Source organism: Suillus subalutaceus, assembly GCF_016647625.1.
Source record: "Suillus subalutaceus strain FC151 chromosome Unknown DFJ58scaffold_2, whole genome shotgun sequence".
NCBI classification, from domain to species: Eukaryota; Fungi; Basidiomycota; class Agaricomycetes; order Boletales; family Suillaceae; genus Suillus; species Suillus subalutaceus.
Window position 1 is genome coordinate 186,093 of NW_024540251.1, and position 23,007 is coordinate 209,099.

At 49.0% G+C, this 23,007-nt stretch overlaps 11 protein-coding genes across 11 annotated transcripts; 5 read left to right on the forward strand and 6 right to left on the reverse strand.

Moving 5' to 3' along the window:
- Nucleotides 1–158: 158 nt before the first annotated feature.
- DFJ58DRAFT_903034 (ribonuclease III domain-containing protein) lies at nt 159–1,878 on the reverse strand. The gene is made up of 5 exons (XM_041394844.1): nt 1,782–1,878; nt 1,109–1,692; nt 821–1,053; nt 644–761; nt 159–589 (listed from the first exon to the last, which is right to left on the reverse strand). Exons 2-5 carry the CDS (start codon nt 1,601–1,603, stop codon nt 341–343), a joined length of 1,095 nt encoding a protein of 364 aa, XP_041250792.1. The 5' UTR covers nt 1,604–1,692; nt 1,782–1,878; the 3' UTR covers nt 159–340.
- Nucleotides 1,879–1,947: 69 nt separating this feature from the next.
- Nucleotides 1,948–6,226, forward strand: DFJ58DRAFT_694159 (uncharacterized protein). The gene is given in 15 exon segments (XM_041383428.1): nt 1,948–2,185; nt 2,239–2,277; nt 2,326–2,392; nt 2,443–2,600; nt 2,653–2,724; nt 2,783–2,844; nt 2,903–3,054; nt 3,071–3,570; nt 3,623–3,932; nt 3,983–4,324; nt 4,377–4,598; nt 4,648–4,774; nt 4,825–4,898; nt 4,950–5,006; nt 5,061–6,226. The coding sequence occupies 15 exon segments, from the start codon at nt 2,090–2,092 to the stop codon at nt 6,095–6,097; spliced, it is 3,315 nt and encodes a 1,104-aa protein (XP_041250793.1). The 5' UTR covers nt 1,948–2,089; the 3' UTR covers nt 6,098–6,226.
- Nucleotides 6,227–6,239: 13 nt separating this feature from the next.
- On the reverse strand, nt 6,240–7,132 carry DFJ58DRAFT_754460 (histone-fold-containing protein). The gene is made up of 6 exons (XM_041388001.1): nt 7,059–7,132; nt 6,988–7,004; nt 6,787–6,932; nt 6,659–6,735; nt 6,556–6,608; nt 6,240–6,498 (listed from the first exon to the last, which is right to left on the reverse strand). Exons 1-6 carry the CDS (start codon nt 7,059–7,061, stop codon nt 6,375–6,377), a joined length of 420 nt encoding a protein of 139 aa, XP_041250794.1. The 5' UTR covers nt 7,062–7,132; the 3' UTR covers nt 6,240–6,374.
- A 164-nt stretch (nt 7,133–7,296) lies between these two features.
- On the forward strand, nt 7,297–9,116 carry DFJ58DRAFT_177473 (peptidase M50B-like-domain-containing protein). The gene is made up of 10 exons (XM_041379058.1): nt 7,297–7,538; nt 7,609–7,626; nt 7,686–7,802; nt 7,862–7,916; nt 7,972–8,149; nt 8,202–8,264; nt 8,313–8,354; nt 8,414–8,430; nt 8,481–8,570; nt 8,621–9,116. The coding sequence occupies exons 1-10, from the start codon at nt 7,467–7,469 to the stop codon at nt 8,779–8,781; spliced, it is 813 nt and encodes a 270-aa protein (XP_041250795.1). The 5' UTR covers nt 7,297–7,466; the 3' UTR covers nt 8,782–9,116.
- Nucleotides 9,117–9,495: 379 nt separating this feature from the next.
- DFJ58DRAFT_754478 (uncharacterized protein) lies at nt 9,496–10,485 on the reverse strand. Its single transcript, XM_041388002.1, has 5 exons — nt 10,355–10,485; nt 10,170–10,302; nt 10,014–10,115; nt 9,877–9,954; nt 9,496–9,826 (listed from the first exon to the last, which is right to left on the reverse strand). The coding sequence occupies exons 1-5, from the start codon at nt 10,415–10,417 to the stop codon at nt 9,735–9,737; spliced, it is 468 nt and encodes a 155-aa protein (XP_041250796.1). The 5' UTR covers nt 10,418–10,485; the 3' UTR covers nt 9,496–9,734.
- Nucleotides 10,486–11,018: 533 nt separating this feature from the next.
- Nucleotides 11,019–12,961, forward strand: DFJ58DRAFT_177530 (uncharacterized protein). Its single transcript, XM_041379059.1, has 3 exons — nt 11,019–11,668; nt 11,723–12,013; nt 12,069–12,961. The coding sequence occupies exons 1-3, from the start codon at nt 11,261–11,263 to the stop codon at nt 12,699–12,701; spliced, it is 1,332 nt and encodes a 443-aa protein (XP_041250797.1). The 5' UTR covers nt 11,019–11,260; the 3' UTR covers nt 12,702–12,961.
- A 2,835-nt stretch (nt 12,962–15,796) lies between these two features.
- Nucleotides 15,797–16,528, reverse strand: DFJ58DRAFT_754494 (uncharacterized protein). Its single transcript, XM_041388003.1, has 4 exons — nt 16,430–16,528; nt 16,338–16,366; nt 16,165–16,276; nt 15,797–16,109 (listed from the first exon to the last, which is right to left on the reverse strand). Exons 1-4 carry the CDS (start codon nt 16,499–16,501, stop codon nt 16,059–16,061), a joined length of 264 nt encoding a protein of 87 aa, XP_041250798.1. The 5' UTR covers nt 16,502–16,528; the 3' UTR covers nt 15,797–16,058.
- A 75-nt stretch (nt 16,529–16,603) lies between these two features.
- Nucleotides 16,604–18,106, reverse strand: DFJ58DRAFT_694176 (Brix-domain-containing protein). The gene is made up of 6 exons (XM_041383429.1): nt 17,946–18,106; nt 17,523–17,895; nt 17,392–17,474; nt 17,160–17,338; nt 16,833–17,106; nt 16,604–16,784 (listed from the first exon to the last, which is right to left on the reverse strand). Exons 1-6 carry the CDS (start codon nt 18,096–18,098, stop codon nt 16,746–16,748), a joined length of 1,101 nt encoding a protein of 366 aa, XP_041250799.1. The 5' UTR covers nt 18,099–18,106; the 3' UTR covers nt 16,604–16,745.
- Nucleotides 18,107–18,156: 50 nt separating this feature from the next.
- DFJ58DRAFT_903041 (emp24/gp25L/p24 family/GOLD-domain-containing protein) lies at nt 18,157–19,507 on the forward strand. Its single transcript, XM_041394845.1, has 4 exons — nt 18,157–18,340; nt 18,397–18,479; nt 18,538–18,936; nt 18,991–19,507. The coding sequence occupies exons 1-4, from the start codon at nt 18,202–18,204 to the stop codon at nt 19,012–19,014; spliced, it is 645 nt and encodes a 214-aa protein (XP_041250800.1). The 5' UTR covers nt 18,157–18,201; the 3' UTR covers nt 19,015–19,507.
- A 58-nt stretch (nt 19,508–19,565) lies between these two features.
- On the forward strand, nt 19,566–21,771 carry DFJ58DRAFT_177582 (DUF914-domain-containing protein). The gene is made up of 14 exons (XM_041379060.1): nt 19,566–20,035; nt 20,089–20,135; nt 20,191–20,238; nt 20,291–20,340; nt 20,400–20,443; nt 20,499–20,571; nt 20,624–20,756; nt 20,807–20,853; nt 20,901–21,003; nt 21,057–21,083; nt 21,136–21,240; nt 21,297–21,310; nt 21,359–21,440; nt 21,492–21,771. The coding sequence occupies exons 1-14, from the start codon at nt 19,689–19,691 to the stop codon at nt 21,563–21,565; spliced, it is 1,194 nt and encodes a 397-aa protein (XP_041250801.1). The 5' UTR covers nt 19,566–19,688; the 3' UTR covers nt 21,566–21,771.
- DFJ58DRAFT_177643 (uncharacterized protein) lies at nt 21,667–22,501 on the reverse strand. The gene is made up of 3 exons (XM_041379061.1): nt 21,998–22,501; nt 21,876–21,938; nt 21,667–21,823 (listed from the first exon to the last, which is right to left on the reverse strand). The coding sequence occupies exons 1-3, from the start codon at nt 22,346–22,348 to the stop codon at nt 21,728–21,730; spliced, it is 510 nt and encodes a 169-aa protein (XP_041250802.1). The 5' UTR covers nt 22,349–22,501; the 3' UTR covers nt 21,667–21,727.
- Between the last annotated feature and the right edge of the window lie 506 nt (nt 22,502–23,007).

Sequence of the window (23,007 nt, forward strand, 5' to 3'; positions counted from 1 at the left end):
ACCCTGACTCAATGGCATGTATGCTCTCCCAGAGTATGAAGCCCCCAAGCCTGGACATAGACGGGGATCTCCCGATCTGTCTGGATGAGGGGGTGCCCTGCTGCTTCTAAGCACGTCGTCTGAAATCTACATCCTGGACGTGGAAGTATATTGAATGACGGAAGTGGAATTTTAGCACGGTCAAATAGGTTGTCTAGGTCAAGTGCAGGATGAGTGTTGGCCTGTTGGCCTTCGCTGGTCAGCCCTATAGAAGGAATACAATCGTCCCTTCTCATATGGGGTTTTCGCATCGCTCTTAAGACTTCAAGAGTAAACTGTGCAGATTAAGCAAGATTGTATACTATACATCCAGACCCTCCCGTTTGGCCTCTATCTCCTCTAGTGTCGGTCGCTTAGGAGCGACGATATTGCTGCGCCCTGAACTCGCATACAGAATTTCAGCCTCACCGAGCACCCCGGGGGTGTATGGTGCCTCCGATCCAGTCTTGTAGACATTACCCTGCTTGGAAGGGAATGTCGATGAGGGGACTTGGAGAAGGTGGTCTGGCGTCCGAGTAAGGTATAGCCGGTGTAGCGAGTCTTCAGCCGCCTGTAGCAACTACAGTAAGATGATTATAGGTATGTATACCTGGAAGGTGCTTACCCGGTATTCTGCCATCTTCAACGAACTACCAAAACCTTCACCAAGCTTGTCCTGTCCAGAAAAAATACCCACTACAAACACGGGCGAATTCGAATAACGACCAGTCTCCTTGAGTAATCTGTGTGGCAAAGGCTCTTCAGTTCAGTGAGACACGAACATCATTTCCAAGCACCATACCTAGATTTTGGACGTTCATGACCGAATTTTTCCACAGTTTCTATAAGGGCTCGTTTGGGGTCACGGAATTTGATCATGCTCCGCAGGTCAACCTGCCTACTCAAGAAAAACGACTGGACAAATTTTCGTGCAGATTGGAGTGATATTTCTTGGTAAACGAGGGCAGTTATTGCTCTCGGTATTGATGCTAATGCATCCGAGTGCAGCAGTGCTGGAGACATTGGTGTGGTAGGCTAAAATATTAGATCAGTGACAAGGAGCTTGTACTGTTAACATTTAATACTCTACCTGTCTATGCCACCGTAATAGGGGTACTGCACCCATTTCCTGAGCGACACTCGCGCATGTCAATGGACCAACGTGAGCGCTGACTGCAGCCTTTAAAACGCGGGTCGGCAAATGCGGGTATGCGGCATGAAGATGTTCAGATGCAAATAGTCCCATCAACGCGTTTCCTAGCGTCGCAAGATTTGCGTTTGTTGGGGGCGCAGGGCTCGAAGGGTAATATTTAGCATGAAGATTGACGAACGACTTGTGTGTGCAAGCGCGTCGAACTACGTCTGCCGATGACAGCACGTTTGCAAGACCTATTCGGTGAGCGAAAGCGGTGAGGGCAGACGTGGGTGGGGGTTGGAGAGTTGCCCATGACTCCGGGTCAAAGAAATTCGGTTTGCCAGAGTCTGGTCTGAGGATGGCCTCTTTTGGCGGAAACTGCTTCAGTTGTGAAGTGGAAACAGCTAGCTTTGAAGCAGAGGAATAAAGGCGTTTTGAGACATGACCCATTGGCAGAAATTAACGCAGAATGAGTCGTGTTCGACACTCGAGTCGTCGTCTGCTGATGCTGACCCCGTAAGACTTGTTTCCGCTCAAGCCTGCTCAAACCAAAAATTAGTCCAATGTCATTTCGGCAAATTCCGCAATACACGGTAACCGGTTCCCCCTGCAAGACCATCATGCTCACCTTTTTGTAAAATTTTATTCACCGTTGAGGCTAGCTAGATATACATTTCAGGAGCAGCGTTACAGTATTTCGTTTTGAATGCAATCGTAAATGTTTGAGCGACAGCTGCAGTTCGCGTCTTTAGCTAAGCGGTCATAGTAATTCCTACCCGATATGTCCGCCACGTGGAAATATTGTTACTGCCTGATGGCCCTGCACACACCTTGTTTGTCTAGTACCGTACCCCAACGTTGGAGCAGTGCGCCTGAACATCGTTTTACTCAAGACTATTTCTTGGACATACTGTTCAGAGTGCTCAATATTCATTCATGGCAGTACTATCCTTGCCGTTAACATTTACTAACTCGTTCTGGACTCAAGATTATCGGAAAGGCTTGGAGGTTTTGTATAATAAGCTTGAACAGGTAAGGACGCGTCTCTAACTTAGGGCATTTGTCTCATATCTTGACAATTTCAGGGTGTAGTGGAGAACCATGACATTGTCACCTTCATAAGAGTGAGTTCTTTCGCGATACTTCAGATGTCCTGAAACGAGATATTGCAGGCTCGTGCAGCCGCTGAGGCCCAAATTGCAACATCATTGCAGCACCCTGCAGTAATTGGCTCATATGGTCGGTGGAATATGGCCTCTCTGCTGAAACCGCAGGCTAACCTCCTGTAGGCGCCGGTTTCAACAAGGATGATGGAGCTTCGTTGTTGATGGCCTTCCGTGGACTTCAGGCAGAGTCGGAAACACAGGGCCAAGTTCACAAAGACATTTCCAAGGATTTACGGGCTCTTGTAGCAGACCCATTTAACGAATGGGCTCAGGGATACGAGGTAAATATGCAGACACGCCGTGTTGTCCACTCGTGATCTCATTCCTTTGCAGGAGCGCCTTTCTTCCAGCAAAGCTATGGCTATGAACAACTGGCTGCGTACTTATGAAGATTCACAGAAAGAGGTGTGTGTTGGCAAGAGACAGCTCAGACCATAAGCACGAGATCCTCACCCAAACTCAGGTTATTAAACTGAAGAACTCTTATCTGCAAAAGACACGTCGGGCAGATGAGGCAGAGGATGAGTGAGTACTCCTTTGTCCTATCTCCACCCACCAAACCTGATACAACGTTGTCTACCAGCGCGAAGTTTGCACCTAACAACGATCTGGGAGATCATTACACGACCTCTCCGCGCCTTTTGCCACGCGACAAGACCACCCAACCACAGCGCTCGGGTACAGTGTCTGAACGCATTGCCCAGCGGTTCAAGGAAATCCAGCGCAAGGCTGCTGGTACCCTCGAATTCAGGCGTGGAATCTGATGCAGCAAGCGAGGCATCAGAAGAGAATACTTTCACAAAAGTGGACAAGGGCAAAAGGAGAGCAGTAGAGTCGCCGTCGCCTGGTCTAATGGAATCTCCGCCACCGTTGTCGCCTCCCTTGCCTCCTGCAAAGTTGGAGACTACGTCCCCATTAACCATGGAAGCACCCCTGCCTCCGACGCCCATTCTATTAGCAGGTTTGGCAATACCCCCGACTGCCGTTTCTGCATTGCTTTCACGAGCTGCTACCGAGTTGACGCTACGGTCCATCCGGTTCCCCTTACTTGGAGAATATTCCGATTGCTTCACGGGTGAAGAGTTCGTTGCTTGGTTGAATACCAATATACCAGGCTTTGATGGCAATCTCGATCGGGCTGAAGACGCTGCGAGGGAGCTGACAGAAAGAGACGGTCTCCTCCGTCGTATTGGCGAATTTGGTAATGGATTTGAGCATTCTGATGAAGCGTACTATCAGTTCCGACCGAAGGTGGGTGTTGATTCGATATGATGATCTTTGAAGTGTTCATTTATGCCACTAGGCTTTCGAACTTGGATCCGAAACAGAAAATGCATCATCCGCGCCGAAGCGTAACCTTGCACCTCTGGCGGATAACCTGATCAAGCGCTCGAACAATTTCGTGAACGTCGTTACAAAGGCCTTGAACTCCAACGCACAGACTGAGCCCGTTCATATTAGGCTTCGTGAGGAGGCCGAGGAGGCCGACAAAATCTATCGAGTCGCTGTCAGAAAACTTGACAGACAGAGGCTTGGTCTCGAGGAACGTATTGAGGAAACCTTGAAAACGCTCCAGAGAGGGGAGATGGAGAGGCTGAGAGCCGTCAAGACAGGTAAGCCCTCGTGAATCACACGTCAAGAACATGATTCCAAGTCGTTGCAGTGTTACTTCAGTACCAAGGAACTTTGGCCACCATACCCAAGGCATTCGAACCATCCATTGAACGTTCTGCCACTTTGGTTGCCTCATACCAGCCCGACGGGGATTTAACCGCGCTCATGGAACGCTACCGCACCGGTCCCTTCAGACCCGTCCCGCAGCTGTATGAGTCTGTTGCGCATGATGAGTCAGACGTGGTCTTTGGCATTGACCTGCGTAAGTGGGCTGAGGGTGGCTGGAACGCACTTACCTCTGGCGAGGAGAAGAAAGATTTGATCCCACCAGTGCTGACGGCGTTGCTCAATGCGTTGACCGAAACATATGACCGTCTGCCAAATGATTCAGGTGAGTGGAATCTATCGTGCAGAGTCATGCAGAGCGTGAGATGCCTGTCTAGAAAAACGGAAAGCCTGGATTTACGAAGTTCCACTCCCTGTGTTGCATCACCTTAGAGAGGCTCTCAATGCCGTCCCTCCCGGGCAGCCTTTCTCGCTTGAGATGCTTGCCAAATATGATGCTCCTGTGCTCGCAGGTGGTATCAAGTTGTGGGCTCTTGAGCTTGATCCGCCCCTGGCGCTTTGGGAGGGATGGGATGATATCAGGAAACTCTATCCCACAGGTAAGTTGGAATGTGTACCGACGGGTCTGAAGACTAATGGTGAGGATAGTTGGGTCTGCCAAGGCTGATGGCGATGTTTCGGAAGAACAACACCTCCAGGACTTGCAAGTGGCTCTTCAGCGTCTGCCGAAGGTCCATCTCTATGTCCTAGATACTATTGTCTCTCATCTCAGAAAGTACGTCCACTACGTATGGTTTCACGATAAATTGCTGAGTTGCGCTGTAGTTTGATTGAATCGACAAGTGTGGAGGAACCAGATGATATCTACTTCACGAAGTTGGCTCTGTCAATCGGCCGCAGTACGTTCCTAGTTACACGACTCACAGTACAGAACTGACGCAATCTGACAGCGATCATCAAACCCAAAGTGGAGACGGAGTTGTCCATCCAGGACCGCCACCCTACGCGTAAGTGGTTGTTCCATTCATCATGTCCATCATTTCATACTCTAGGCTGTGTAGTTCTGTTCATCGATCTGCTCAAGAACTACGATGATATTCTCCCACCTACTATCGCCAGGAAGAAGCGGGAGTCCGAGCGACGCATCCCAATCCGGAAGCGCACAGCACCTGTTGACATGCGTATGAGTCGAGGCAGAATTTCTGTTGGTGCTCCATCTCGGGAGATCTTAGCTGCCCAGCAAGCAGCACAGAGAGTTGCTGCTCAGATTCCGGATGCGACAATCCCAGAACGTGTTCCAGAAGAGGCTCCACGTGCCGCAGTCCAAGCTTCACCGATCTCAGAGTCGAAGAGCTTCGACACTGAACCGGAAACGTCTGATGCAGCTGTTGAGGAGCGTGAGCAATTTGATCGTACTGAACAATCTGTCATCTCCCCTCCTGTTGTTGAAGACGACTCTACGCCTCAACGTCCAGAGTTCAAAGAGCCACCCCCTGAGTTCGACGAACCCCCCAGGCCTACGTTCAAGGAACCGCCTCCGGAAGTTGATGATGTCCCTAGCCCTAGCATGCAGCCTACTTCTTTCGTTTCTCCGCCTGCTTCGCCACCCCCTGTGATGGATGAGAAGCCATCTTCGCCTGCAGTGTCCGTGACGCCCGCTACGCCCCACAACCCGATCAAGGCACTCAGGCGCAACTCAGCCATACGCACTGGCAACGCATCGCCGGCGCGTAGTCCGTCTCCCCTCGCTTCAACTGCCACACCTGCTGTTCCAGCAGAAGATCAGGCTCTGAGCGCCGGAAGAACTAATTTATCGAGGCATTCTTCTGGACAAGCGGCGGTTGTGCGCGGTCCGCGGACATCCCGTGTCGCACGACCGGCCGGTGGGAGTGTAAGCAGCATGGTGGCGAATTTGAACAGGAGTTCGATGTCAAAGTCTCCTCCACCGTCCCCAAACTACAAGAGGCTCTCTGGTGGGACAACACGTCCGGGATCTATGTTGGGGGCTGCGGATGGCAAGGTCAAGATTGGCAGAAGTGTTGCTTTCTCCAGGAGGACTATGGCTAGTGATGCGGAGGATGACGTTGTTGACAGATGAAGTGGTTGACAGGATATGAGGTTTTGCTGAAATGCTTGCATATAATTCGGACCCATGAAACAATGATCTAGCTCAGAATATGCCCTTGATATGTACATGCTCTTGACTTGCAATATAACTTATGTCACGAGTGCTGTCTGGGTTTCGATGAGTGCAGCCTGTTGTTCAGTTCAAACTAAAATACCGCTTGACGTTTGCGATATCTATGGTACAATTATGTAGATTAAGGCGAACAAGTACAATGATACAAATGTGGAATACAAATCTCTGCAGCACTCTAGACCTCCTGTGAAGCACCCTCCTTCTTGCCCTTGCTGGTTTTCGTGGGAAGAAGTTCTGGGTTGATGAATGGTACGACACCACCCTGGCTAATGATGACATCACCAAGGAGTTTGTTCAACCTGACGGGACACGGACACATGAATATATCAGATCAACACCCAAGTATAAAGACTGACTCTTCGTCATTACGAATAGCAAGTTGAAGGTGGCGGGGAACGATACGTTGTTTCTGTTTATGGTTCAACAACTGCGCGCTAAAAAGGAATGGATGTCACAGACTTTGTTATCACGGGCAGCATTGCCAGCAAGCTCCAGAATCTCAGCAGCAAGATACTCCAAGACAGCAGCAAGGTATACTGAGCGATTTTCAGTCTAATATCTGCAACCACATGGCGGATGTGACGCACCAGGAGCACCAGCACCAACACGCTGTGCGTAGTTGCCCTTCTTCAATAATCTGTGGATACGGCCGACAGGGAACTGAAGACCGGCTTTTGATGAACGCGATTGAGCCTTTGAATCGCTACCGGTCTTTCCAGACGAAGATTTTCCACTGTTGAAGGAATGTGAGCTTCCTGCGCTTAGCCAGGGGCAGGTATGCAACCTACGCTTTTCCCTTTCCAGACTGCATGAAAGCCATTTAATTGATGACTCAAAATGTTGTAAAGCGTACACTCACCATGTTTTTGAATCAAACAAGCAATTGACGGCAAGTATGTGATGTGGTAGAGGGGAGAAGCAAGTGTGGCAAGTCATACAACTCCCTAAGTGCCTAGACTTTATTGGATTGGATTCGCACTCCGCTCAAAACTGCAATCAACGCGTTCGTGTGTGACACGTGACTGACGCGCCTTTCATTCTCCCACGAAAATCGAACCTTTACGGAAACGGACATGACAGTGCTTAAGAGAGGCGGGGTTTGCTGTGACTTGTACTTAAGCACTTCGAGCCTTGAGGCGTCCACGAGGAAATCGACTCTCAAAATTCGCGTTCACGCCTCCTTCTGCTGTCCTCGATCTCTTGTTTCTCTTCTATTTCTTGTGTCTGGAGAGCCTTCATCGATACGGCAGGCATTGACTGCCAACCCATGTATCCAAGGGATGTTCCCATTGCTACCCAGGCGCCCCAAACGTCACCACTCACCCCAACTCACGACCAGGTTCGTGTATTTTTTATGACGCCTTAAAGTGACACGTACCGCATGGCTTAACTGTGCTAACCCTTCTCAGATAGTCGTTTTATATGTTGTACGTCTTTTAAATCCACGTACTCTTCCATAACATCTTGTGTTTGAACTCACCCACAGACCGTTGTTTACGCCGTGGTTATATTCGGAATCTGGAATATACCAGTCGCACGGACGCTAATTAACCCGCTTAAACTCTTTACCATTGGGTGGCATGAGTTTTGCCACATCGTAGCGGTGAGTTTGTCTCGCTGCCAGGCACAGTTCCTGTTTGAACAATGCCGTTCGGTGTCCAGGCCGTCCTGACTGGAGGCACCATATCATCGGTAACGATCGATCCAAATTTAGGTGGTACGCACGATCCATTTTGATTCCGAATCGCATCTTATAACGAACATAATAACAGGCGCGACCATTGTCGAGGGCGGCCATCCACCAATCATACTCGCAGCAGGGTATGTAGGATCAAGTGTCTTCGGTGGCGCCTTCATACTGGCAGGCTTCGATTCTCTTGTCGCCAAAATTCTGAGCTTTGTCCTTGGCCTGGGGCTTATTACTCCGTTGGTTCTTGTGCGAGACAAGCTGTGAGCCAAAGGATCTCACCTTGCTTCCACGGATGCTCTGACGTCGATGCAGGACTATCCTGCTTACATTGTTTTACGAGGGTCTACTTGTTGGCTTCTGGTTTATCGGACATGCGTGAGTGGAGCGATTCGATGGCATCGCCTTGTGCTGAAACCTAAACAGGCAAGCCCTTCGATGGTACTGCTTATTCGTCGGCGTTATGAAGTATGTATCGATGCTGTGTATGTCCTGAGAGCTCAAGCTAACGGAACTTGTGATTCTAGCACGTTCTACGTTATTTGTATGCCTCCATTCTTTTCATGTATCATCCATTCGCTTGATTCGTTGTAGGGGATTTGACAGATGACAAGTTCTTTCGAAAAGCGAACGATTCTGACTGCACGCAGTTCAATCTTATGTTTCCACGAATATCTGCGCATGGTGATGTTTTATGTGGTGGTCCATTGGATGAAGCTGATAAAATTGTTCAGTGTGGGCTTGTTTCTGGATAATGTTCCAGACAGGAGTATGCATATCGTTTCTATTCATTGGAATAGTTTCGTTCAAGGTACGTTATGACCCTTTCGTGGGTCGCAAAACCTACAGTGTGCATCTAGCTATCGACAGAAGAAATGAACACGCAAGCAAGTGAGTAGCTCAACACAGCCCTGTTACAATTGTAGCACTGACTGCGGTGCAGCTGTTTTCTTACCGACATGACAATAGCACAGCTCCACGAGTACGAAAATAATCACACTTGCACTCACATAGAATTCACGGGTTTTGTCGTTCACATACGGACTTGTACGATCGGAGAGTGGTTCAATTACATGTATCTTTGCTGCAACATTTACCCCGCCCAGTATCTATACCACATGACAATGCGGATTCATACCATCAGTGACAATGATTGTCCATATTTCTGGATGCATTATTCTCGTCTTTGTAGAACACTCGCTAACTTAATATAATTATAGCTCTCGCACACTCGGTTCACCTTTAGGTTTTACATGAGGGAAGATAATATATAACTGCGGCCTGCTCGTGTCACTGGCACCTGTTTTGTCAACTGAGCTGGAGTTTGGAGCCATTCGACAAAATTTGTGACGGTGATCCTGGCTAGCACTAATGCTCATGGACTCCACTGCTTTGTACAAGGTCGTGGAGTTCCTCATCTCGGGGGTTGAATGAAGTGTCGAAGGGGTTATTATAATCTACAATAGCAAGAGGTCAATGTGTATGCCATGGTCTCGAGATAATGACTCTAGCCGCAAGATGAGAAACACAACACGAGCATTAGGGCCGACCTGCCGGGAGGACCTTCATCTTCACAAACCTACCTTATAATGTAACCGTCGCCCTCGCGTGCTTGATTCACTTTTAGGTTTCATATGAGTAAGGAAGGCAGTATATATTTGGCATATATCGCATTGTGTCCAGAATACTCAACCGCTACTGTACATACGAAGCCAGTGACCGATATTTACGAAATAGTGTATTGCGCAAAGGGATAATCGTGATATAGAATAATGCATGGGTGCAGACAGCAAGGGTGACGGTGCAACAGTGTAAATAGAAAGACGTGTCAGAGTTCTTCATTTCGAATTATTTGCGGGTTGCTCGCCGTATGAGACCCGCGATGAGGAGGGTGCCGACTGCGGCTACACCGCCCGCAAGTGCCATACCCACGTATCCCTCTGCGCACCCAGATCAGCAAGACGCAAAAATACTCCAAAAAATGACGTACCTCGCGTAACACCCTTGTCTATCAGTGATGCTAGACTTTGTGCCTGCATATTGGTGGGCTCCCGTGAAAGCAGGAGGTCTGCGCATTGAGTATAAATAACCAGAAAGAAAGTGTAAGGAAGCACATCCTCAACATACCATTGAAACTTCTTGCATCTGTGAAGTTGCCCATCTTATAGTATCCAAGTGCTAGGTAGTACAAGCACTCTCGCCGTCTTGACGGCTCTGTCCGGTATATTTCTGTGCAGCGTCAAGTCAGACACCGCGAAAAGGAGATATCAAAGCAACGCAAACCTTGCAGCAGTCGCACACCCTCGACCTGGTTTTCGCGTACTGGGCTCTTCACTAGCCCCCATGCATAGTTGAATTTAGTCTGGACGGTGATGTGAGACTGCCCAAGCTCCTTCTCGTATTGTAGCCGAAGGACCTGTATAACAAAGTTTGAAAGATGCCAAACTTAAGTGCAGGGGAGTGCGTACCTCTATCTCGTCATAGGATAAAGAGACTTCAGCGTCAGCAGCGTATGGAAGGTCCGTAGGCATAGCAGAACGAGTTCAAGTGGTCAAATTATTATTGCCTGGAGTGGCAGCAGAGTGCTGCGTCAGAGGACCCGGCTGACGTAACTTTTTCACATCGCCAAAAGCTTGGATCCTTCCTTGAACACGAACCACATCAAGCAAAAGACTCAAATATGGCAGAAGGTGAGTTTGGTCTCCCATTCTTCATGCGTCATTTTCACGAGTAGGCGCAAAAAAGCCGACTTGTATTCCTCGAGAGGCACTGCTGGAGGTACTTGTTCTTTGCCTCATCTTTTGCCTGGAATTTTTCCTGCGAAAGATGATAAACTCATGGTTCCATGAGTATCGTCCTCTTTTTGCCCCGTGTTTCTTTTTTAGCTAGCTAGGATACAGCAAATGCACCTCCTCGCCGAACTGCTGATCCCACCAGCAGCATCACACGTTACTCACTACCCGTGGTTTTATTCTTTCTCTAGAGCACAGCTTCCGTGAGGAGCGCGACCGCCGGAGGCGTGACGACGGACACCGCGATTACAGGGACCGTGACAGGGATGGCCATGGCCACAGAGATAGAGGGGACAGAGACAGAAACAGAGAACATTTGGGTGATCGTCGAGACGACCGACGCCGTGACTTCGGTGGTCGTGACTTCGATGACCGCAGGAAGCGTGGTAGTGGTCATGACAATGACCGTCGCCGAGAGCACCGCGAAGAGAACCGCGAGCATCGACATGGTAGAGGTCGTGAGGAAGGATCTCCTCGCCGTGGTGGGCGTAAGGGACGGGATGGGCTTGGCACTCCAGAACGAAGGTCTCCTACACCTGAGGGTGCACTTCCTTTGGCCCAGCGGAGGCGCAAAGCTTCAGGATGGGATGTTCATGCTCCAGGATACGAACAATATTCCGCCATGCAAGCCAAACAAACAGGTTGGTCGACCATCCAGTTCTCCAAGGGTGTCTAACTGTCACGTTTTTAAAAGGTCTTTTTAACCTTCCTGGAGCGAATCGCACACAAGTTCCTCCTATCCTTGGTATCGCTGGTTTGCCGCCTCCAATCCCAGTCCAGACTTTTGGGATGGGAATTGGAAGCAACCCGAACTTATCTCGGCAATCCCGTCGCCTGTACATTGGCAGTATCACACCTGAGGTCAATGAGCAAAATCTTGCCGACTTCTTCAACAGCAAAATGATTGAAATGGACATTGGCACTGGTGGCCCCGGAAACCCTGTCCTTGCAGTCCAGTGTAATTACGAGAAGAACTATGCGTTTGTCGAGGTTTGTGCATCTTTTGGCCGGTACTGGGTATGTTTGACCTTCTGTCTTTTGTAGTTCCGCAGCGCAGAAGATGCAACGGCTGCTATGGCCTTCGACGGTATCATATTTATCAATGGTCCACTCAAAATTCGGCGACCCAAGGACTATGGTGGTGTTGAGATCACTGTTCCTAGCGTCCATGTTCCAGGCGTTGTTTCAACCAACGTCCCTGACTCCATCAACAAAGTGTTTGTGGGTGGTCTGCCGACTTACTTGAACGAGGAGCAGGTACAGGAGTTGCTCAAGAGTTTCGGCGAGCTCAAAGCCTTCAACTTGGTTCGTGAAAATGGCAATGGTTCATCCAAGGTATTCTTCCGCTTGTCAATCCTGATTGATTATATCTAATCGTGCACACGAGCAGGGTTTTGCATTCTTCGAATATGTGGATGCCTCTGTTACTGACGTTGCCATTCAAAGCTTGAACGGCATGGAGCTAGGAGACCGTTATCTAGTTGTACAGAGAGCCTCGGTCGGCGCGAAACCCGGTACACCGGGCATGATTCCAAACCTTCCCTACGACCAATTTCCAGAGATTCCTCGACCTATCATGCCTGCTGGTGAAAGCAGTAATGCCGATGCTCGTATTCTTCTCATGCTCAACATGGTTACTCCTGACGACCTTACCAATGACGACGAATATGGCGACTTGTACGAGGACGTCAAAGAAGAAGCCTCCAAATACGGGAATGTTGAAGATCTGCGCATTCCTCGGCCGGTCAAGAAAGACAAATCGAAATGGGCTCCTGGAGAGCCTGGTCAGCAGACTGCCATTGAAGCTCAGCGCGCAGATGAAGCAGCGGGTGTTGGCCGTGTGTATGTCAAGTATGTTGATGCCGAAGGTGCACAGGCAGGTCTCAAGGCGCTTGCTGGGCGGTCCTTCGCTGGACGCTCTATCATCGCTACAGTCTTGAACGAGGACAGTCAAACGACGCCCCCACTTAATTTGATCTTTGCCCCTCAGCCAGATGCTCCTCCTCCGCTCCCCACCTCTTGATTGATCACTCCTTTTGGGAGGCTGGAAGTGGTTATCTAGTTGCTCGGTCGTATGTACGTCCTGTACCGCTTCTGATGTTGTTCTGTACCGATGCTTTGATTTCGTGCAAATGAAGTGCCCCATTGCGATGTGATAATCACTCGAGTGCTGCCCGAGGATCTCATGGTGTCATTATAGAGAGTTTGATGATCGCTGGTCTTTGCGTTCTGTTTGTCCAGCTCCCTTGAGTTTCCATTTTTTACTCAGGCCTTCAGAAAGGATTCAAGAGATTGCCCGCAATACGTGAGCGAATGACATACTACCTTGGACGGCACGCATCGTCAATGCCTTGTGTCCGGTCGAGGAATACCATCGCTCGACTGATACGCTACGTAAATCGCATTCAGTGATATCCGCCCTTTCATTCGTAACGGTGGTAGACAATTACTAGCTCGTATCACACAGATAGTAACTAACAAAAGCATAATCACAAGGCGCTTATACATCTCACTTCACTCGTAGTCCACAGGAGGTCTGCGCCATGTTGCACCACCAGGGATCACTTCTCAGCAGAAGCAGAAAGTTGTTGGCTGCAAGTATCAAGGTGAACATTACGGAACGGCCATCGCAAGGAACTCATGACTCGTCTATCGTGTGCGCCTCGACCATCGTTATCCTCGCCGTCTTGTCAGCTCACCCTTCCCCTCTCTCCACCACACTGCCCCTTCTGCGGGATTACATTTTACATGATAGCGGCCTCACAAAACACGTTCACCAGGGTTCCGCATGGGTTACTGTAGACTTGTGCGCTAAAATAGTTGGTAAGAACGGCACACCAGTAGAGGGCATTCTCGCTCCGGATCATTTGCGGCTGGAGGCACGGAAGGAGATATAGGCGTTTGCACTCTGCTTTAATTCGGTCGACACACGGGGGAACTTCAGATGCTGGAACTATGTACGCGAGATTATATACTGGTTGATTTTCCGAACACGTGACGAGCGCGTCGCGATCGATTCTGTTTATCGCCCGTACACAGACCTTGATTTTCTAGGCAACTTCCAGGAGTATAAATATGGGGTGCCCTCGCAAATATTTCCCTCCCTCAGTTTACCACCAGCATATTCTTACGATCTTCACCTCTCTCAATCAGCGTTCATTACCATGACTCTCTCTACTGCCATGACCATTACTTCCCGCGTCGCCGTCACTGGCTTCCTTACGGTCTCTTGCTTCAAACGGGCTGTCGTCGACAACACCGCTCAGGTCCTGTCCAAAGCAGAGAAGGCTTCCGCTGGCCTCGCTGTATATTCTGTCTGCTTGTCGACGATCACCCTGGTTCTCGCCGCCGACAAAGCTGCACAGAGGATCCTCAGCAACGAGCCCAAGCATTTGCCCGCCCTTCCCAGGGACGCCGACGCCGACTCTAATCCTCCATCCGCTAATGACCCCACCACCACCGTTACGCCTCAGCCTGTTGAACCTCATTTGCAGCCATTTCCGTCTCCATCTCCATTGCGTTTAATCGGATCGACGGAAACAGTATCCGCTCCAATTTCTACTTGCACCCCTGATGACAACACCACCACCGTTACGCCTCAGCCTGTCGAACCGTATCATTTGCAGCCATCTCCGACTTCATCTCCATTGCGTTTAATCGAATCGACGGAAACAGTATCCGCTCCAATTTCTACTTGCACCCCTGATGACAACACCACCATCGCTACGCCTAAGCCTGTCGAACCGTATCATTTACAGCCATCTCCGACTTCATCTCCATCGCGTTTAATCGAATCGACGGAAACAACGTCCGCCCCAATCACGTGTTCTAATACTTGCATCACTCTCACTTCGCCGGACCTCTACTGCAAACGCCTGTCTATCGATTCCACCACTACTCTTGCACCTCATGACGATGACTCAGTTACTGACGTCTTCTCGGACGATGCCTCGGACGCCAACGACTGTAAATCGTTTAGTGATGAAAGCACCGTCCACGAAGTAAGACGCAGCGCATCCTCAGTTTTCACATTCCCTGACGTTTGAGTCTCTAGGACGATTGTTCTGAACCACAGCCTCAGAAGGAACATGCACTAGAACCTACGCTTGGCATTCTAATTGCAAAAATGACAGCTCTCGCTATCAATGACCCGCCTCGTCCTTCCAAGCTTCGACCACTCATTCTAGTCAACAACTGCCACAATACATCTACTCCCATTCATTGTCCTCTGCTCCCTGAACCCGCCTACTCTATGGACGCATTGACCCGACGTATGGAGGCGCTCTCTCTTTCCGATAGTCCATCTACCGATCCTGGCGTTGCTCTTCCTGAACCCGGCTGCCCCATCGAAGCGCTGACTCGAAATATGGAAACGCTCTCTATCGGCGATCGCCCTGCTTCCACCTTGAAGCTGAAGCCTCTGCTCCTGGTTACGAAGCGCGACACCAGACACTTCAAGCTGCCTCCTCTCGCAACCCCTCTGCTTCGACAGCCTAGATCCCAAACAGCAACGCGGAGTCAGATGTATTGGCCTTTTTCACTGAACCCTACGATCTGGGCTCACCCACAGCCCAAGTGATTCAAGGCCGCCTCCGCGCTAACACACAGCTACGCACAGCATATGTCCGATGTCAGGTCCCCTACGACCAATCCGGATGACGGCCTCCTTCTGTCCCCTACGACCCGGAGCTTCACCGCCCAAGGAGTCGAAGGCCACCTCCAGTCTACGCATACTACACCACGTCGCGTGTCTGGCCACCACCATGATTATGCACGCATCTATCAGAGCAAGTCGCTTCTCGTTTCCTTCTCTACTAGTACCTCCTCGATCTGTATTTTCCTCGCTCGACTGGTCAGTTTCATCATAGACTCCTCTCCGAGTCTGGTATGTACGTTTCATTCCTTTCGTTTCCTCCCTCGATTTGTTTTTCTCTTGACTTCTACGAGACGAACAAATTATCTCATCATGGACTTTATTTCTCTAGCAAATATCAGTATCCTTTCATTTTTCCATTTCCTTCTCTACGCCGAGGTCTGCTTCGATTTGTATTCTCATCCACCGGTACACTGACTCATTTAGTTTCATTATCTCTCGCGATGTATACTTATTTCATTGATCTTGTTACACTTATTTTGTACATGCACGGTTGATAGCATACGCTTGGAATACAATTTTCTTCCACCAGTATGTTCTGAGGACTTGCTTGAGGCTGTGGTTGCACATGTGCCATTGTAGCCGTTAACAAAGCTGTCGAGCGCACTGGAGAATTTACGTCGTCTTCATGATATATCATGCCGCGCAAAATAAAAATTCGTGTCTAAATAAAAATGACGAGGTGTATATCAACCAATGTGCGGCGGCCAGGCACTGTGATGCGGTTCATATAGGCGTAGGTCGGCCAGCTCTACGATCCTCGCGTCTCTGCTCCAGCTAGAACATAGTCAGCACAAAAGTTTCAGACTTAGAAGGGATGCTAGTCTCTCACCCACGCCTTCTTACAGTCCCTATATGCCTGGAAGAATTCCATACATTTGTCCCGGTTATAGTCATTGCGGTCCATGCAGCTCAAAGATGCTTTTGCTGCTTGTTCGCATGGACTGAGCACCAATACGACAAGGTTATTGAGGAAGGGAGAGGGTGCGCAAGAAGGAAACGCACTCTGTATGTTGGGTGTATGATTGTCGGGCCTGTCATTACCGTCACGGTGAATGCGGACAACCAGTTTGAGATGACATGCAGGAAGGACATACAGCAAAAACATCTCTATAATCTGCAGGCTTCACATTATCCTGTGGCGAATTCGAAGGCGACGGAGTAGACATGACAATTGCATAAGTGCAAGAACCGTCATCATACAAAGCGAAGTAAATAACTTTGTTGACAGGATGTTGCGATGTCAAATAGTCGTACCGCATGACTTTTTTCGTTTCTTTTATTTTGCAGTATCACAGATGGACTAACAAGGATGATTGACGATCCAAACCGATTGCTATACGTACTACCACAGCCTACAGGTACTACGATCTCCCATGGATCTTCCACTTCTCCAAACAGAGATATCTTGCATCATAAGAAAAATGTTTTTCTTGTCGTCTCAAGCTCAGGCTACAGAGTAATCAGCAGATGTTCGTAAACGAGTGGACAGAACATTACCTTCCAACGCCAGATATACTCGTTATCTTTTGGAGGATTGCTCACTGGAAGGGGCTCAGGCGGCTTTATCTCCGATTCCTCGTCTTGTTCTGGCATGGGCGGTTCTTCTGGAGGTTCAGGCAACTCCTCAGTCCCGACATTGATCTCTAGGGCATCTGGCGATGCCCCAAAGTTTTGAACTGCTGGCAGTCCTCTTTTGAGCCATCGAAGTTTCAGAGTGAAGCGAGGCCCGATTTCTTGCAGAGCAACTTTTTCAGGCGAGCGGAAAGCATACCTAATATTTTCGCTTGAGAACCGTATTCATTCAATTCTTGTGATCTCCCTTACCGATGACGTCTGAAAAACAAAAAGTCACGCTGGTTGTGAAGCGCGACTACTTGTCGCCCCTGGAATTCAGGTAATGGCGGGAATAAAGTCTGGAACATTCGTCCAACACCGTGTCCCAGAGTAGTCGAGAAATTATTGAGAACAAGCTCGGGGTTGTGTGGCGTTGCTCTCGCGTGACCCTGATACAGGTCCGTTATTTCTGCACCAGCGATGAGATGTAAGGCGGGCTCACATATATCTGTTTTGTGAGTTCTATAGACGTAAGCTTGAAATACGCCATAGGACCATTAGGGAGATGCACCAAGGTGATAGCATCTAGAAAACCATGAGTCTTTGATAACAAATATGGCCGAGACAACAAACTTGGCTTCTTCATGTCCTCGTTCACAACAAGCATATGCTTATAACCACGGCCAGCAGCCCATCCAGCTATTCGACCCATCTCGAAGCCTTTCCCTTTTTTCCGCCGTATAAACTCAGCACCTGGAAATACTCCTACCAACTCATCACAGAACTCATACGTGCCCTTCGAGGATTTTGCAGAGGTTGTAATGAGAACCTTCGGGGGGATAGTTGGATCCAGCGTGAAGTTGAAATAGTCCGCAAAAGGATCGGATGCGATATCATTGGAGAATTCCGCATGCTGGGCAGATGAAGGGCCAGCTGCAGAGAGCATAGCTGGGTCTGCCTCGCGGGTATTATCGAGCGTACGGGGTACATTTTCTGAAATACGTTTCTGATACGATGTCAGCTGTGAAAGGAGTACAGATGGATCGTTGCCCGCACTTTCTTTGCTGCCGGGTCGTTGGCTTCGACCTTGGCCTGATCGAGCCTTTTCTGTAGTTTTGCCTGGCTTTTGCTCTTTTTCAGCTTGCGCGAAACCTCTTCTCTTTTTATCTTATTTTTGATAGACGACGGTTGGAATCGTGCAGGAGCCATGGTATGAATGATGAAATGATTCGCAGGACGTGAAATTTCTGAGTATGCAACACGTGACTTCCAATCTTCTTCCTCGTGAACTTCATCCCGCTCACCGAACAACATGTTCGCCTTTCGACTTTCGGTGCTTCTTCCGTCTTTCCTTTTCTTAATAACGACAGTTAATGCCCTTCATTTCTACTTGGATGCAAACGAAAAGCGATGTTTTGTGGAAGAACTGCCATCAGACACGGTGGTTGAGGGTAAGTATCCTTGTCACCGGTCGGGAGCACCTCGAATGTCTTACCTTGCATCATAGGGCATTACAGAGCGTTAGAGTGGGCTGACAGCACCCAACAATATATTCTAAACGAGGAACTCGGAATCATAGTTGAAGTGGAGGTACGGCCCAAAGGCGCCCTTACAAACAACACGTCTCACACGCAGTTTCTGCCCATAGGAAATGGAAACGTCACACGTCGTCACAAAGACGAGAGGTCCGTCCGACGGTCGTTTCACATTCACCTCCCACGAATCAGGCGACCACTCCATTTGCATTTCCACCAACTACACGTCATGGTGGTCAAGCACGCACATCAAGCTCTATCTGGACATCGTCGTAGGAAGCACGAAACCAGACATCGAGAGCGACCGTACCCACATCGGCGAACTTAGCAGCAAACTCCGCGACCTCAACCAAAAACTTGAAGAAATTCGGAGGGAACAGCAGTACCAGCGGGAGAGAGAGGCGGATTTCCGAAATTTGAGTGAGAACACCAATTCAAAGGCTGTTTGGTATAGCGTGTTGCAGATTGGAGTGCTCATTGCTACGTGCACGTGGCAGTTACGACATTTGAAGGTGAGTGACGCGATGTCTTTTCTGTGCGCTCTCAGTTAATGTATGCATGTCCAGCGTTTCTTTGCGGATAAACGGTAGTCTGATATTATTATAATGGACTGGTGGCTACTGGTGGTCGCTTTGAGGTCCGCGGGTATCACCGCTTTGAACCTGCCTTCCGTTGTCAAGCGGATCAAATTTAGTGACCTGACAAGTTAAAAACTTCAAATCGCCATAAACTAATATATGCACAAACAGGATACGCTGCTGGTCAAAGTTCAAGGCACCTACAACTGTTAGATCATTCGACATTTGTTTCCAATGCTCATTAGGTTGTGGCATTTGCCAAGTACTCTGGCTCAGTTCAACTGTTTGGGATATTACTTGAACGTCAGGCACATGTCATCATGACATTGGCAGTAGCGTAAGAGTGTCACCGGGTTTTCGCTGATATAGTTTGAGAGGAGGGTTGCCAAGCATGTGCGTTGTTGAGCCCAGTGTGCTGCATGCACTGTCTTCGTTCTATTTTACCTGCCTATAGGACACTGAGAACACTATTAAAAACCGAGTAAATGAATTTGATTGGTTGATGCTATCCCCATTACAAAAAATCGAAAGGCACCACGTGCCATTGAGGCCGTCACCTGACAGTTTAAAAGCACACGTCCAGATGGTTCTGTCTCTAGGACCACACGTTCCTGAGATCCTTTCTGGGCAGCGCTGAGCTCCCAACTGGGCGTGTGCAATTAGTGAAAAGGAACATAAAGAGATCGATGTTCTCAGATCCAGGACCGAGCATCGACGGTCGCAGTACTACCAGAGATACCATGTCCGAGTCTCTCGATTCCAAGCACGATTTCGAGGATGCGACCTCAGCGCACTTAGTCGTAGATGCAAGCGATCTTGAGCGGGACTATGTTCGCCCTCCGATCGACTATTCTTCTCCGGCTGCTTTCACGAGCAGCTCCTGGGCTAGGTGGAAGAGTATATGGACTAGACGCTTCGCACTCTCGCTGTTGGCTGGACAGGTGGTTTCTCTGTGCATAACGGTGACTAATGTCACGACGACCGAGCTGGTGTCTAGGAATTGGACCTTGTCGACTACGCAGACATGGTTTTTGTGCGTGTTTCGATTCTTGTGATGATTTGTAGCGCCTATATTCGTTCTTGCAGGTACTGTTCGTTGTTTCTCGTTTATACGCCGTATACGATGTATAAGTGTAAGCATGGCTTTCTTTTTCCTTAATCAATGCTGATGACAGGTGGATATTGAAGATGGTCTTAAGGGTTGGGGTCAGATGGTATATAGGGATGGGTGGAAATGTTCGTGATATCATCGTCATTCCCGCCGGCAAGACATTCTGATACGCCATAGATTTCATCCTCGCGTCTTGTGATGTTGAGGGCAACTTCTTGGTCGTAAAGGTAAGCATACATCTCCGCTCATTTCGACCACGCATCAATCATCGTCTCTTATCGAACAGGCATACAACTATACCGATCTGCTATCTTGCATGCTTCTCGATGCGTGAGTCATACTCGGCCACTCATCTGTGTACTGCATCTCACAGGGTCTGTCTTAGTTGGGCGATTCCTGTTTGCCTGTTCTTTTGCTGGGTGTACATGCGTACGAAGTATCATTGGACTCAGGTATTGGTGAGGAATCATCAAAACGTAGTTATCTCCATGTCTGAGTAGGCGCACACAGGGCATCCTAGTGTGTGTCGGAGGACTCGGCATGCTAGTATCTTCGGACATGCTCACAGACAAGAACTACCCTGCACTAAGCAAGGGGAAAGGCGACGCCTTCATGATCGTTGGAGCGACGCTATACGGCTTTAGTACGTTATCCTTCAGGTGAACAAATTGTCGTATTGATGACGGTCATCAGCCAATGCCACAGAAGAGTTCTTTGTGAGGAGATCGCCGCTTTATGAGGTGGGTGAGGCGCTTTTAATGGAGGATCGCGCATCTTACCCTAGCAGGTCGTTGGCCAACTTGGTATGTGGGGGACCTTGATTAATGGGATCCAGGCTGCTAGTTTGGAGCATGCGGCTATGACTACAGCGTCGTGGAATGGTGCTACGAGTGGGCTGATTTGATATGGACATAATGTGAATTTGGCTGATTGGGGTTTTCAGTTGGCTTTCTTGCTGCTTATACAGCTGGTCGGTTTCTACTAAATTTTAGCTTGATTCTCATGCTAATGCTCGTTAACAGCGATGTTTACCCTTTATACGGTTGCTCCTCTGCTGTACCGCATGGCGTCGTCACCCTTCTATAACATCAGTCTGCTCACGAGTGACTTTTATGGTCTTCTTTTTGGTACGCTATCATCTTCCTTGTGACTACTCTCAGGACGACTGATTGTATGCTAATAGGTCTTTTCCTTTTCGTGAGTGTTACGTATCTGTGGGGGTCGATGGGGACTAAATTTTTGCAGCATTATTCGCCATACTGGCTGTACTTCCCTGCTTTCTGCGTCGTCGTCCTTGGCCTCATCGTCTACTTCTGGCATGCTACACGTAAGTATATTGGTTGTGTTTGTGTGAACGGTCATTGATGCCTTAAATTAGCTGAGGAGCAGGGGAAGCTGGAACCTAAAGCTCCAGCATATATCCGAAGAATGCACCCGGATGACCAAGCTTAGTGGGATACCTGCGATACCATTATGTGACACTTGTAAATGAAGGGTGTCAACAATAAGTGAATGTGCGTCATTATATAGTGGTTAGTTACAATGCCAGAATCCAATTAAATGGATAACGAGGGAGGGGTGATGATGTACATATGTAATGCACGGTACTTTGATTTAAACATATCGAAGAGGATCTTTCTTTTGTTTCTCGAGTTCTTCTTCGTAATTCTTTCGTTCTTGTTCGCGTTGGGTCTTGTGTTGAGCGAGTTTCTGGACGTTCATTCTGAGAAGCTGGATCTACAGAATGAATGGGAGGGCGTACGGTTTTCAGTGCTTCCACTGTAGAGACAATGGACTCTAGGGTGGATTCAGACATATCGAGCATCTTTAAGAAACCGGTATGAGTGAGGATACTAGATATTATCATAATTTCATTCTACTCACCGCATCCTCGGTGCGCTTCTGAATCTCCTTAAGGCGTTCCTTGTCCTCCTCCCACTCTCGTTGATTCCAACCCGCGGTTCCATCCCCATTGCGGTCAGGCTGCCTCCTATAGATGAAGTTCCACCTCTGTTCCTGGGGCGTTGGAGCGTCAGGCTTAGAGTAGACAGGGGGAGTAGGGTGTTCGCCACTCCCTTCTACGTGACGTCGATGCATGACGCAAGGAAAGTACTGTGCACGATGTTCGCGCATCTGGCGATTGCAATGCCAGAAAGTAGCAGCACCTGCACCGAGGATGAACCAGAGGATGCGGGATGGGCCACGGAAGTAGTGGTTGTGATAGTAGGGGTGCATGTTAATCAGGGGGATTGATGATGATGGTCAGGTAGGGGATCATCACAGTGGGTGCAGTGATTTATATAGTCTCGAATACGCATCTGTGCGCCGTCACAGTCGCCGTCGACGAAAGCGCTCGGCCTCTGACGTAGTTGTTCGGCGTGTCCATTTTTGGGTCAGCCGTGTTTATGACAAAGCCGATGGACTCGGGTACGCGTCACTTTCTCGCTGCTCGCCGCTGTTTTAATTTGCGACGCTCAGTTCATTTGATCAAAGTTGCAAGGTTGAATTTTAAATTGCTCGTACGAGTAGTCTTAACAACATGCACCGCTTTCCTCCCACCTCTGACACTTTTGCCGCATTTTCAACCGTGGTGCGTCGTCACCGCGGCACGGCCAGTCAATCCACCACCACGGGTAAAAAATGGGACGCCACCATACAATTCTTGATTCAATTGGTTCCATGCAGGTTCCATACGGTCCCGCGAAGGTTCGCAGCTCCCAAGACCTATATTATCGGCGTATAGGAATCCTTATGGATTGACCAGATGAGTCTATTCAAGAACATCTGTGCGCGTGGCTTCCTAACCAGACCCGTAAGTACTAGTGGATAGTCTGACGCACTATCATTTGTAGCTGCGCTGGGAGAAACTACGTGCTTGGACGACGGACGTACAC

Excerpts from the sequence above, each read along its gene's own strand:
- DFJ58DRAFT_903034 (XM_041394844.1), bottom strand. The coding sequence starts at position 1,603 with ATGGGTCATGTCTCAAAACGCCTTTATTCCTCTGCTTCAAAGCTAGCT. Across the intron at positions 1,054-1,108 it reads TATTACGGTGGCATAGACAG|CCTACCACACCAATGTCTCC; the intron begins GTAGAGTATTAA and ends CTAATATTTTAG. Across the intron at positions 590-643 it reads TGAAGATGGCAGAATACCGG|GCGGCTGAAGACTCGCTACA; the intron begins GTAAGCACCTTC and ends TAGTTGCTACAG.
- DFJ58DRAFT_694159 (XM_041383428.1), top strand. The coding sequence starts at position 2,090 with ATGGCAGTACTATCCTTGCCGTTAACATTTACTAACTCGTTCTGGACT. Across the intron at positions 4,599-4,647 it reads CAGGAAACTCTATCCCACAG|TTGGGTCTGCCAAGGCTGAT; the intron begins GTAAGTTGGAAT and ends TGGTGAGGATAG. Across the intron at positions 5,007-5,060 it reads CCAGGACCGCCACCCTACGC|TTCTGTTCATCGATCTGCTC; the intron begins GTAAGTGGTTGT and ends TAGGCTGTGTAG.
- DFJ58DRAFT_754460 (XM_041388001.1), bottom strand. Across the intron at positions 6,736-6,786 it reads TGTTGGTGCTGGTGCTCCTG|TATACCTTGCTGCTGTCTTG; the intron begins GTGCGTCACATC and ends AAAATCGCTCAG. Across the intron at positions 6,499-6,555 it reads GCTATTCGTAATGACGAAGA|GTTGAACAAACTCCTTGGTG; the intron begins GTCAGTCTTTAT and ends GTGTCCCGTCAG.
- DFJ58DRAFT_177473 (XM_041379058.1), top strand. The coding sequence starts at position 7,467 with ATGTATCCAAGGGATGTTCCCATTGCTACCCAGGCGCCCCAAACGTCA. Across the intron at positions 7,803-7,861 it reads AGTTTTGCCACATCGTAGCG|GCCGTCCTGACTGGAGGCAC; the intron begins GTGAGTTTGTCT and ends TTCGGTGTCCAG. Across the intron at positions 8,265-8,312 it reads TTCTGGTTTATCGGACATGC|GCAAGCCCTTCGATGGTACT; the intron begins GTGAGTGGAGCG and ends AAACCTAAACAG.
- DFJ58DRAFT_754478 (XM_041388002.1), bottom strand. The coding sequence starts at position 10,417 with ATGCCTACGGACCTTCCATACGCTGCTGACGCTGAAGTCTCTTTATCC. Across the intron at positions 9,955-10,013 it reads AGATGCAAGAAGTTTCAATG|ACCTCCTGCTTTCACGGGAG; the intron begins GTATGTTGAGGA and ends CTCAATGCGCAG. Across the intron at positions 9,827-9,876 it reads AGACAAGGGTGTTACGCGAG|AGGGATACGTGGGTATGGCA; the intron begins GTACGTCATTTT and ends CTGGGTGCGCAG.
- DFJ58DRAFT_177530 (XM_041379059.1), top strand. The coding sequence starts at position 11,261 with ATGGGATGTTCATGCTCCAGGATACGAACAATATTCCGCCATGCAAGC. Across the intron at positions 11,669-11,722 it reads AGAACTATGCGTTTGTCGAG|TTCCGCAGCGCAGAAGATGC; the intron begins GTTTGTGCATCT and ends TGTCTTTTGTAG. Across the intron at positions 12,014-12,068 it reads ATGGCAATGGTTCATCCAAG|GGTTTTGCATTCTTCGAATA; the intron begins GTATTCTTCCGC and ends GCACACGAGCAG.
- DFJ58DRAFT_754494 (XM_041388003.1), bottom strand. The coding sequence starts at position 16,501 with ATGTCTACTCCGTCGCCTTCGAATTCGCCACAGGATAATGTGAAGCCT. Across the intron at positions 16,367-16,429 it reads ATTATAGAGATGTTTTTGCT|GCCCGACAATCATACACCCA; the intron begins GTATGTCCTTCC and ends CGGTAATGACAG. Across the intron at positions 16,277-16,337 it reads TCATACACCCAACATACAGA|TCCATGCGAACAAGCAGCAA; the intron begins GTGCGTTTCCTT and ends ATTGGTGCTCAG.
- DFJ58DRAFT_694176 (XM_041383429.1), bottom strand. The coding sequence starts at position 18,098 with ATGGCTCCTGCACGATTCCAACCGTCGTCTATCAAAAATAAGATAAAA. Across the intron at positions 17,339-17,391 it reads AACTCACAAAACAGATATAT|GGTCACGCGAGAGCAACGCC; the intron begins GTGAGCCCGCCT and ends GACCTGTATCAG. Across the intron at positions 17,107-17,159 it reads TTGTTTTTCAGACGTCATCG|GTATGCTTTCCGCTCGCCTG; the intron begins GTAAGGGAGATC and ends CGAAAATATTAG.
- DFJ58DRAFT_903041 (XM_041394845.1), top strand. The coding sequence starts at position 18,202 with ATGTTCGCCTTTCGACTTTCGGTGCTTCTTCCGTCTTTCCTTTTCTTA. Across the intron at positions 18,341-18,396 it reads ATCAGACACGGTGGTTGAGG|GGCATTACAGAGCGTTAGAG; the intron begins GTAAGTATCCTT and ends CTTGCATCATAG. Across the intron at positions 18,480-18,537 it reads GAATCATAGTTGAAGTGGAG|GAAATGGAAACGTCACACGT; the intron begins GTACGGCCCAAA and ends TTCTGCCCATAG.
- DFJ58DRAFT_177582 (XM_041379060.1), top strand. The coding sequence starts at position 19,689 with ATGTTCTCAGATCCAGGACCGAGCATCGACGGTCGCAGTACTACCAGA. Across the intron at positions 21,084-21,135 it reads TCTTGCTGCTTATACAGCTG|CGATGTTTACCCTTTATACG; the intron begins GTCGGTTTCTAC and ends GCTCGTTAACAG. Across the intron at positions 21,441-21,491 it reads CTACTTCTGGCATGCTACAC|CTGAGGAGCAGGGGAAGCTG; the intron begins GTAAGTATATTG and ends GCCTTAAATTAG.
- DFJ58DRAFT_177643 (XM_041379061.1), bottom strand. The coding sequence starts at position 22,348 with ATGCACCCCTACTATCACAACCACTACTTCCGTGGCCCATCCCGCATC. Across the intron at positions 21,939-21,997 it reads AGAAGCGCACCGAGGATGCG|ATGCTCGATATGTCTGAATC; the intron begins GTGAGTAGAATG and ends GGTTTCTTAAAG. Across the intron at positions 21,824-21,875 it reads CAGTGGAAGCACTGAAAACC|AAACTCGCTCAACACAAGAC; the intron begins GTACGCCCTCCC and ends ATGAACGTCCAG.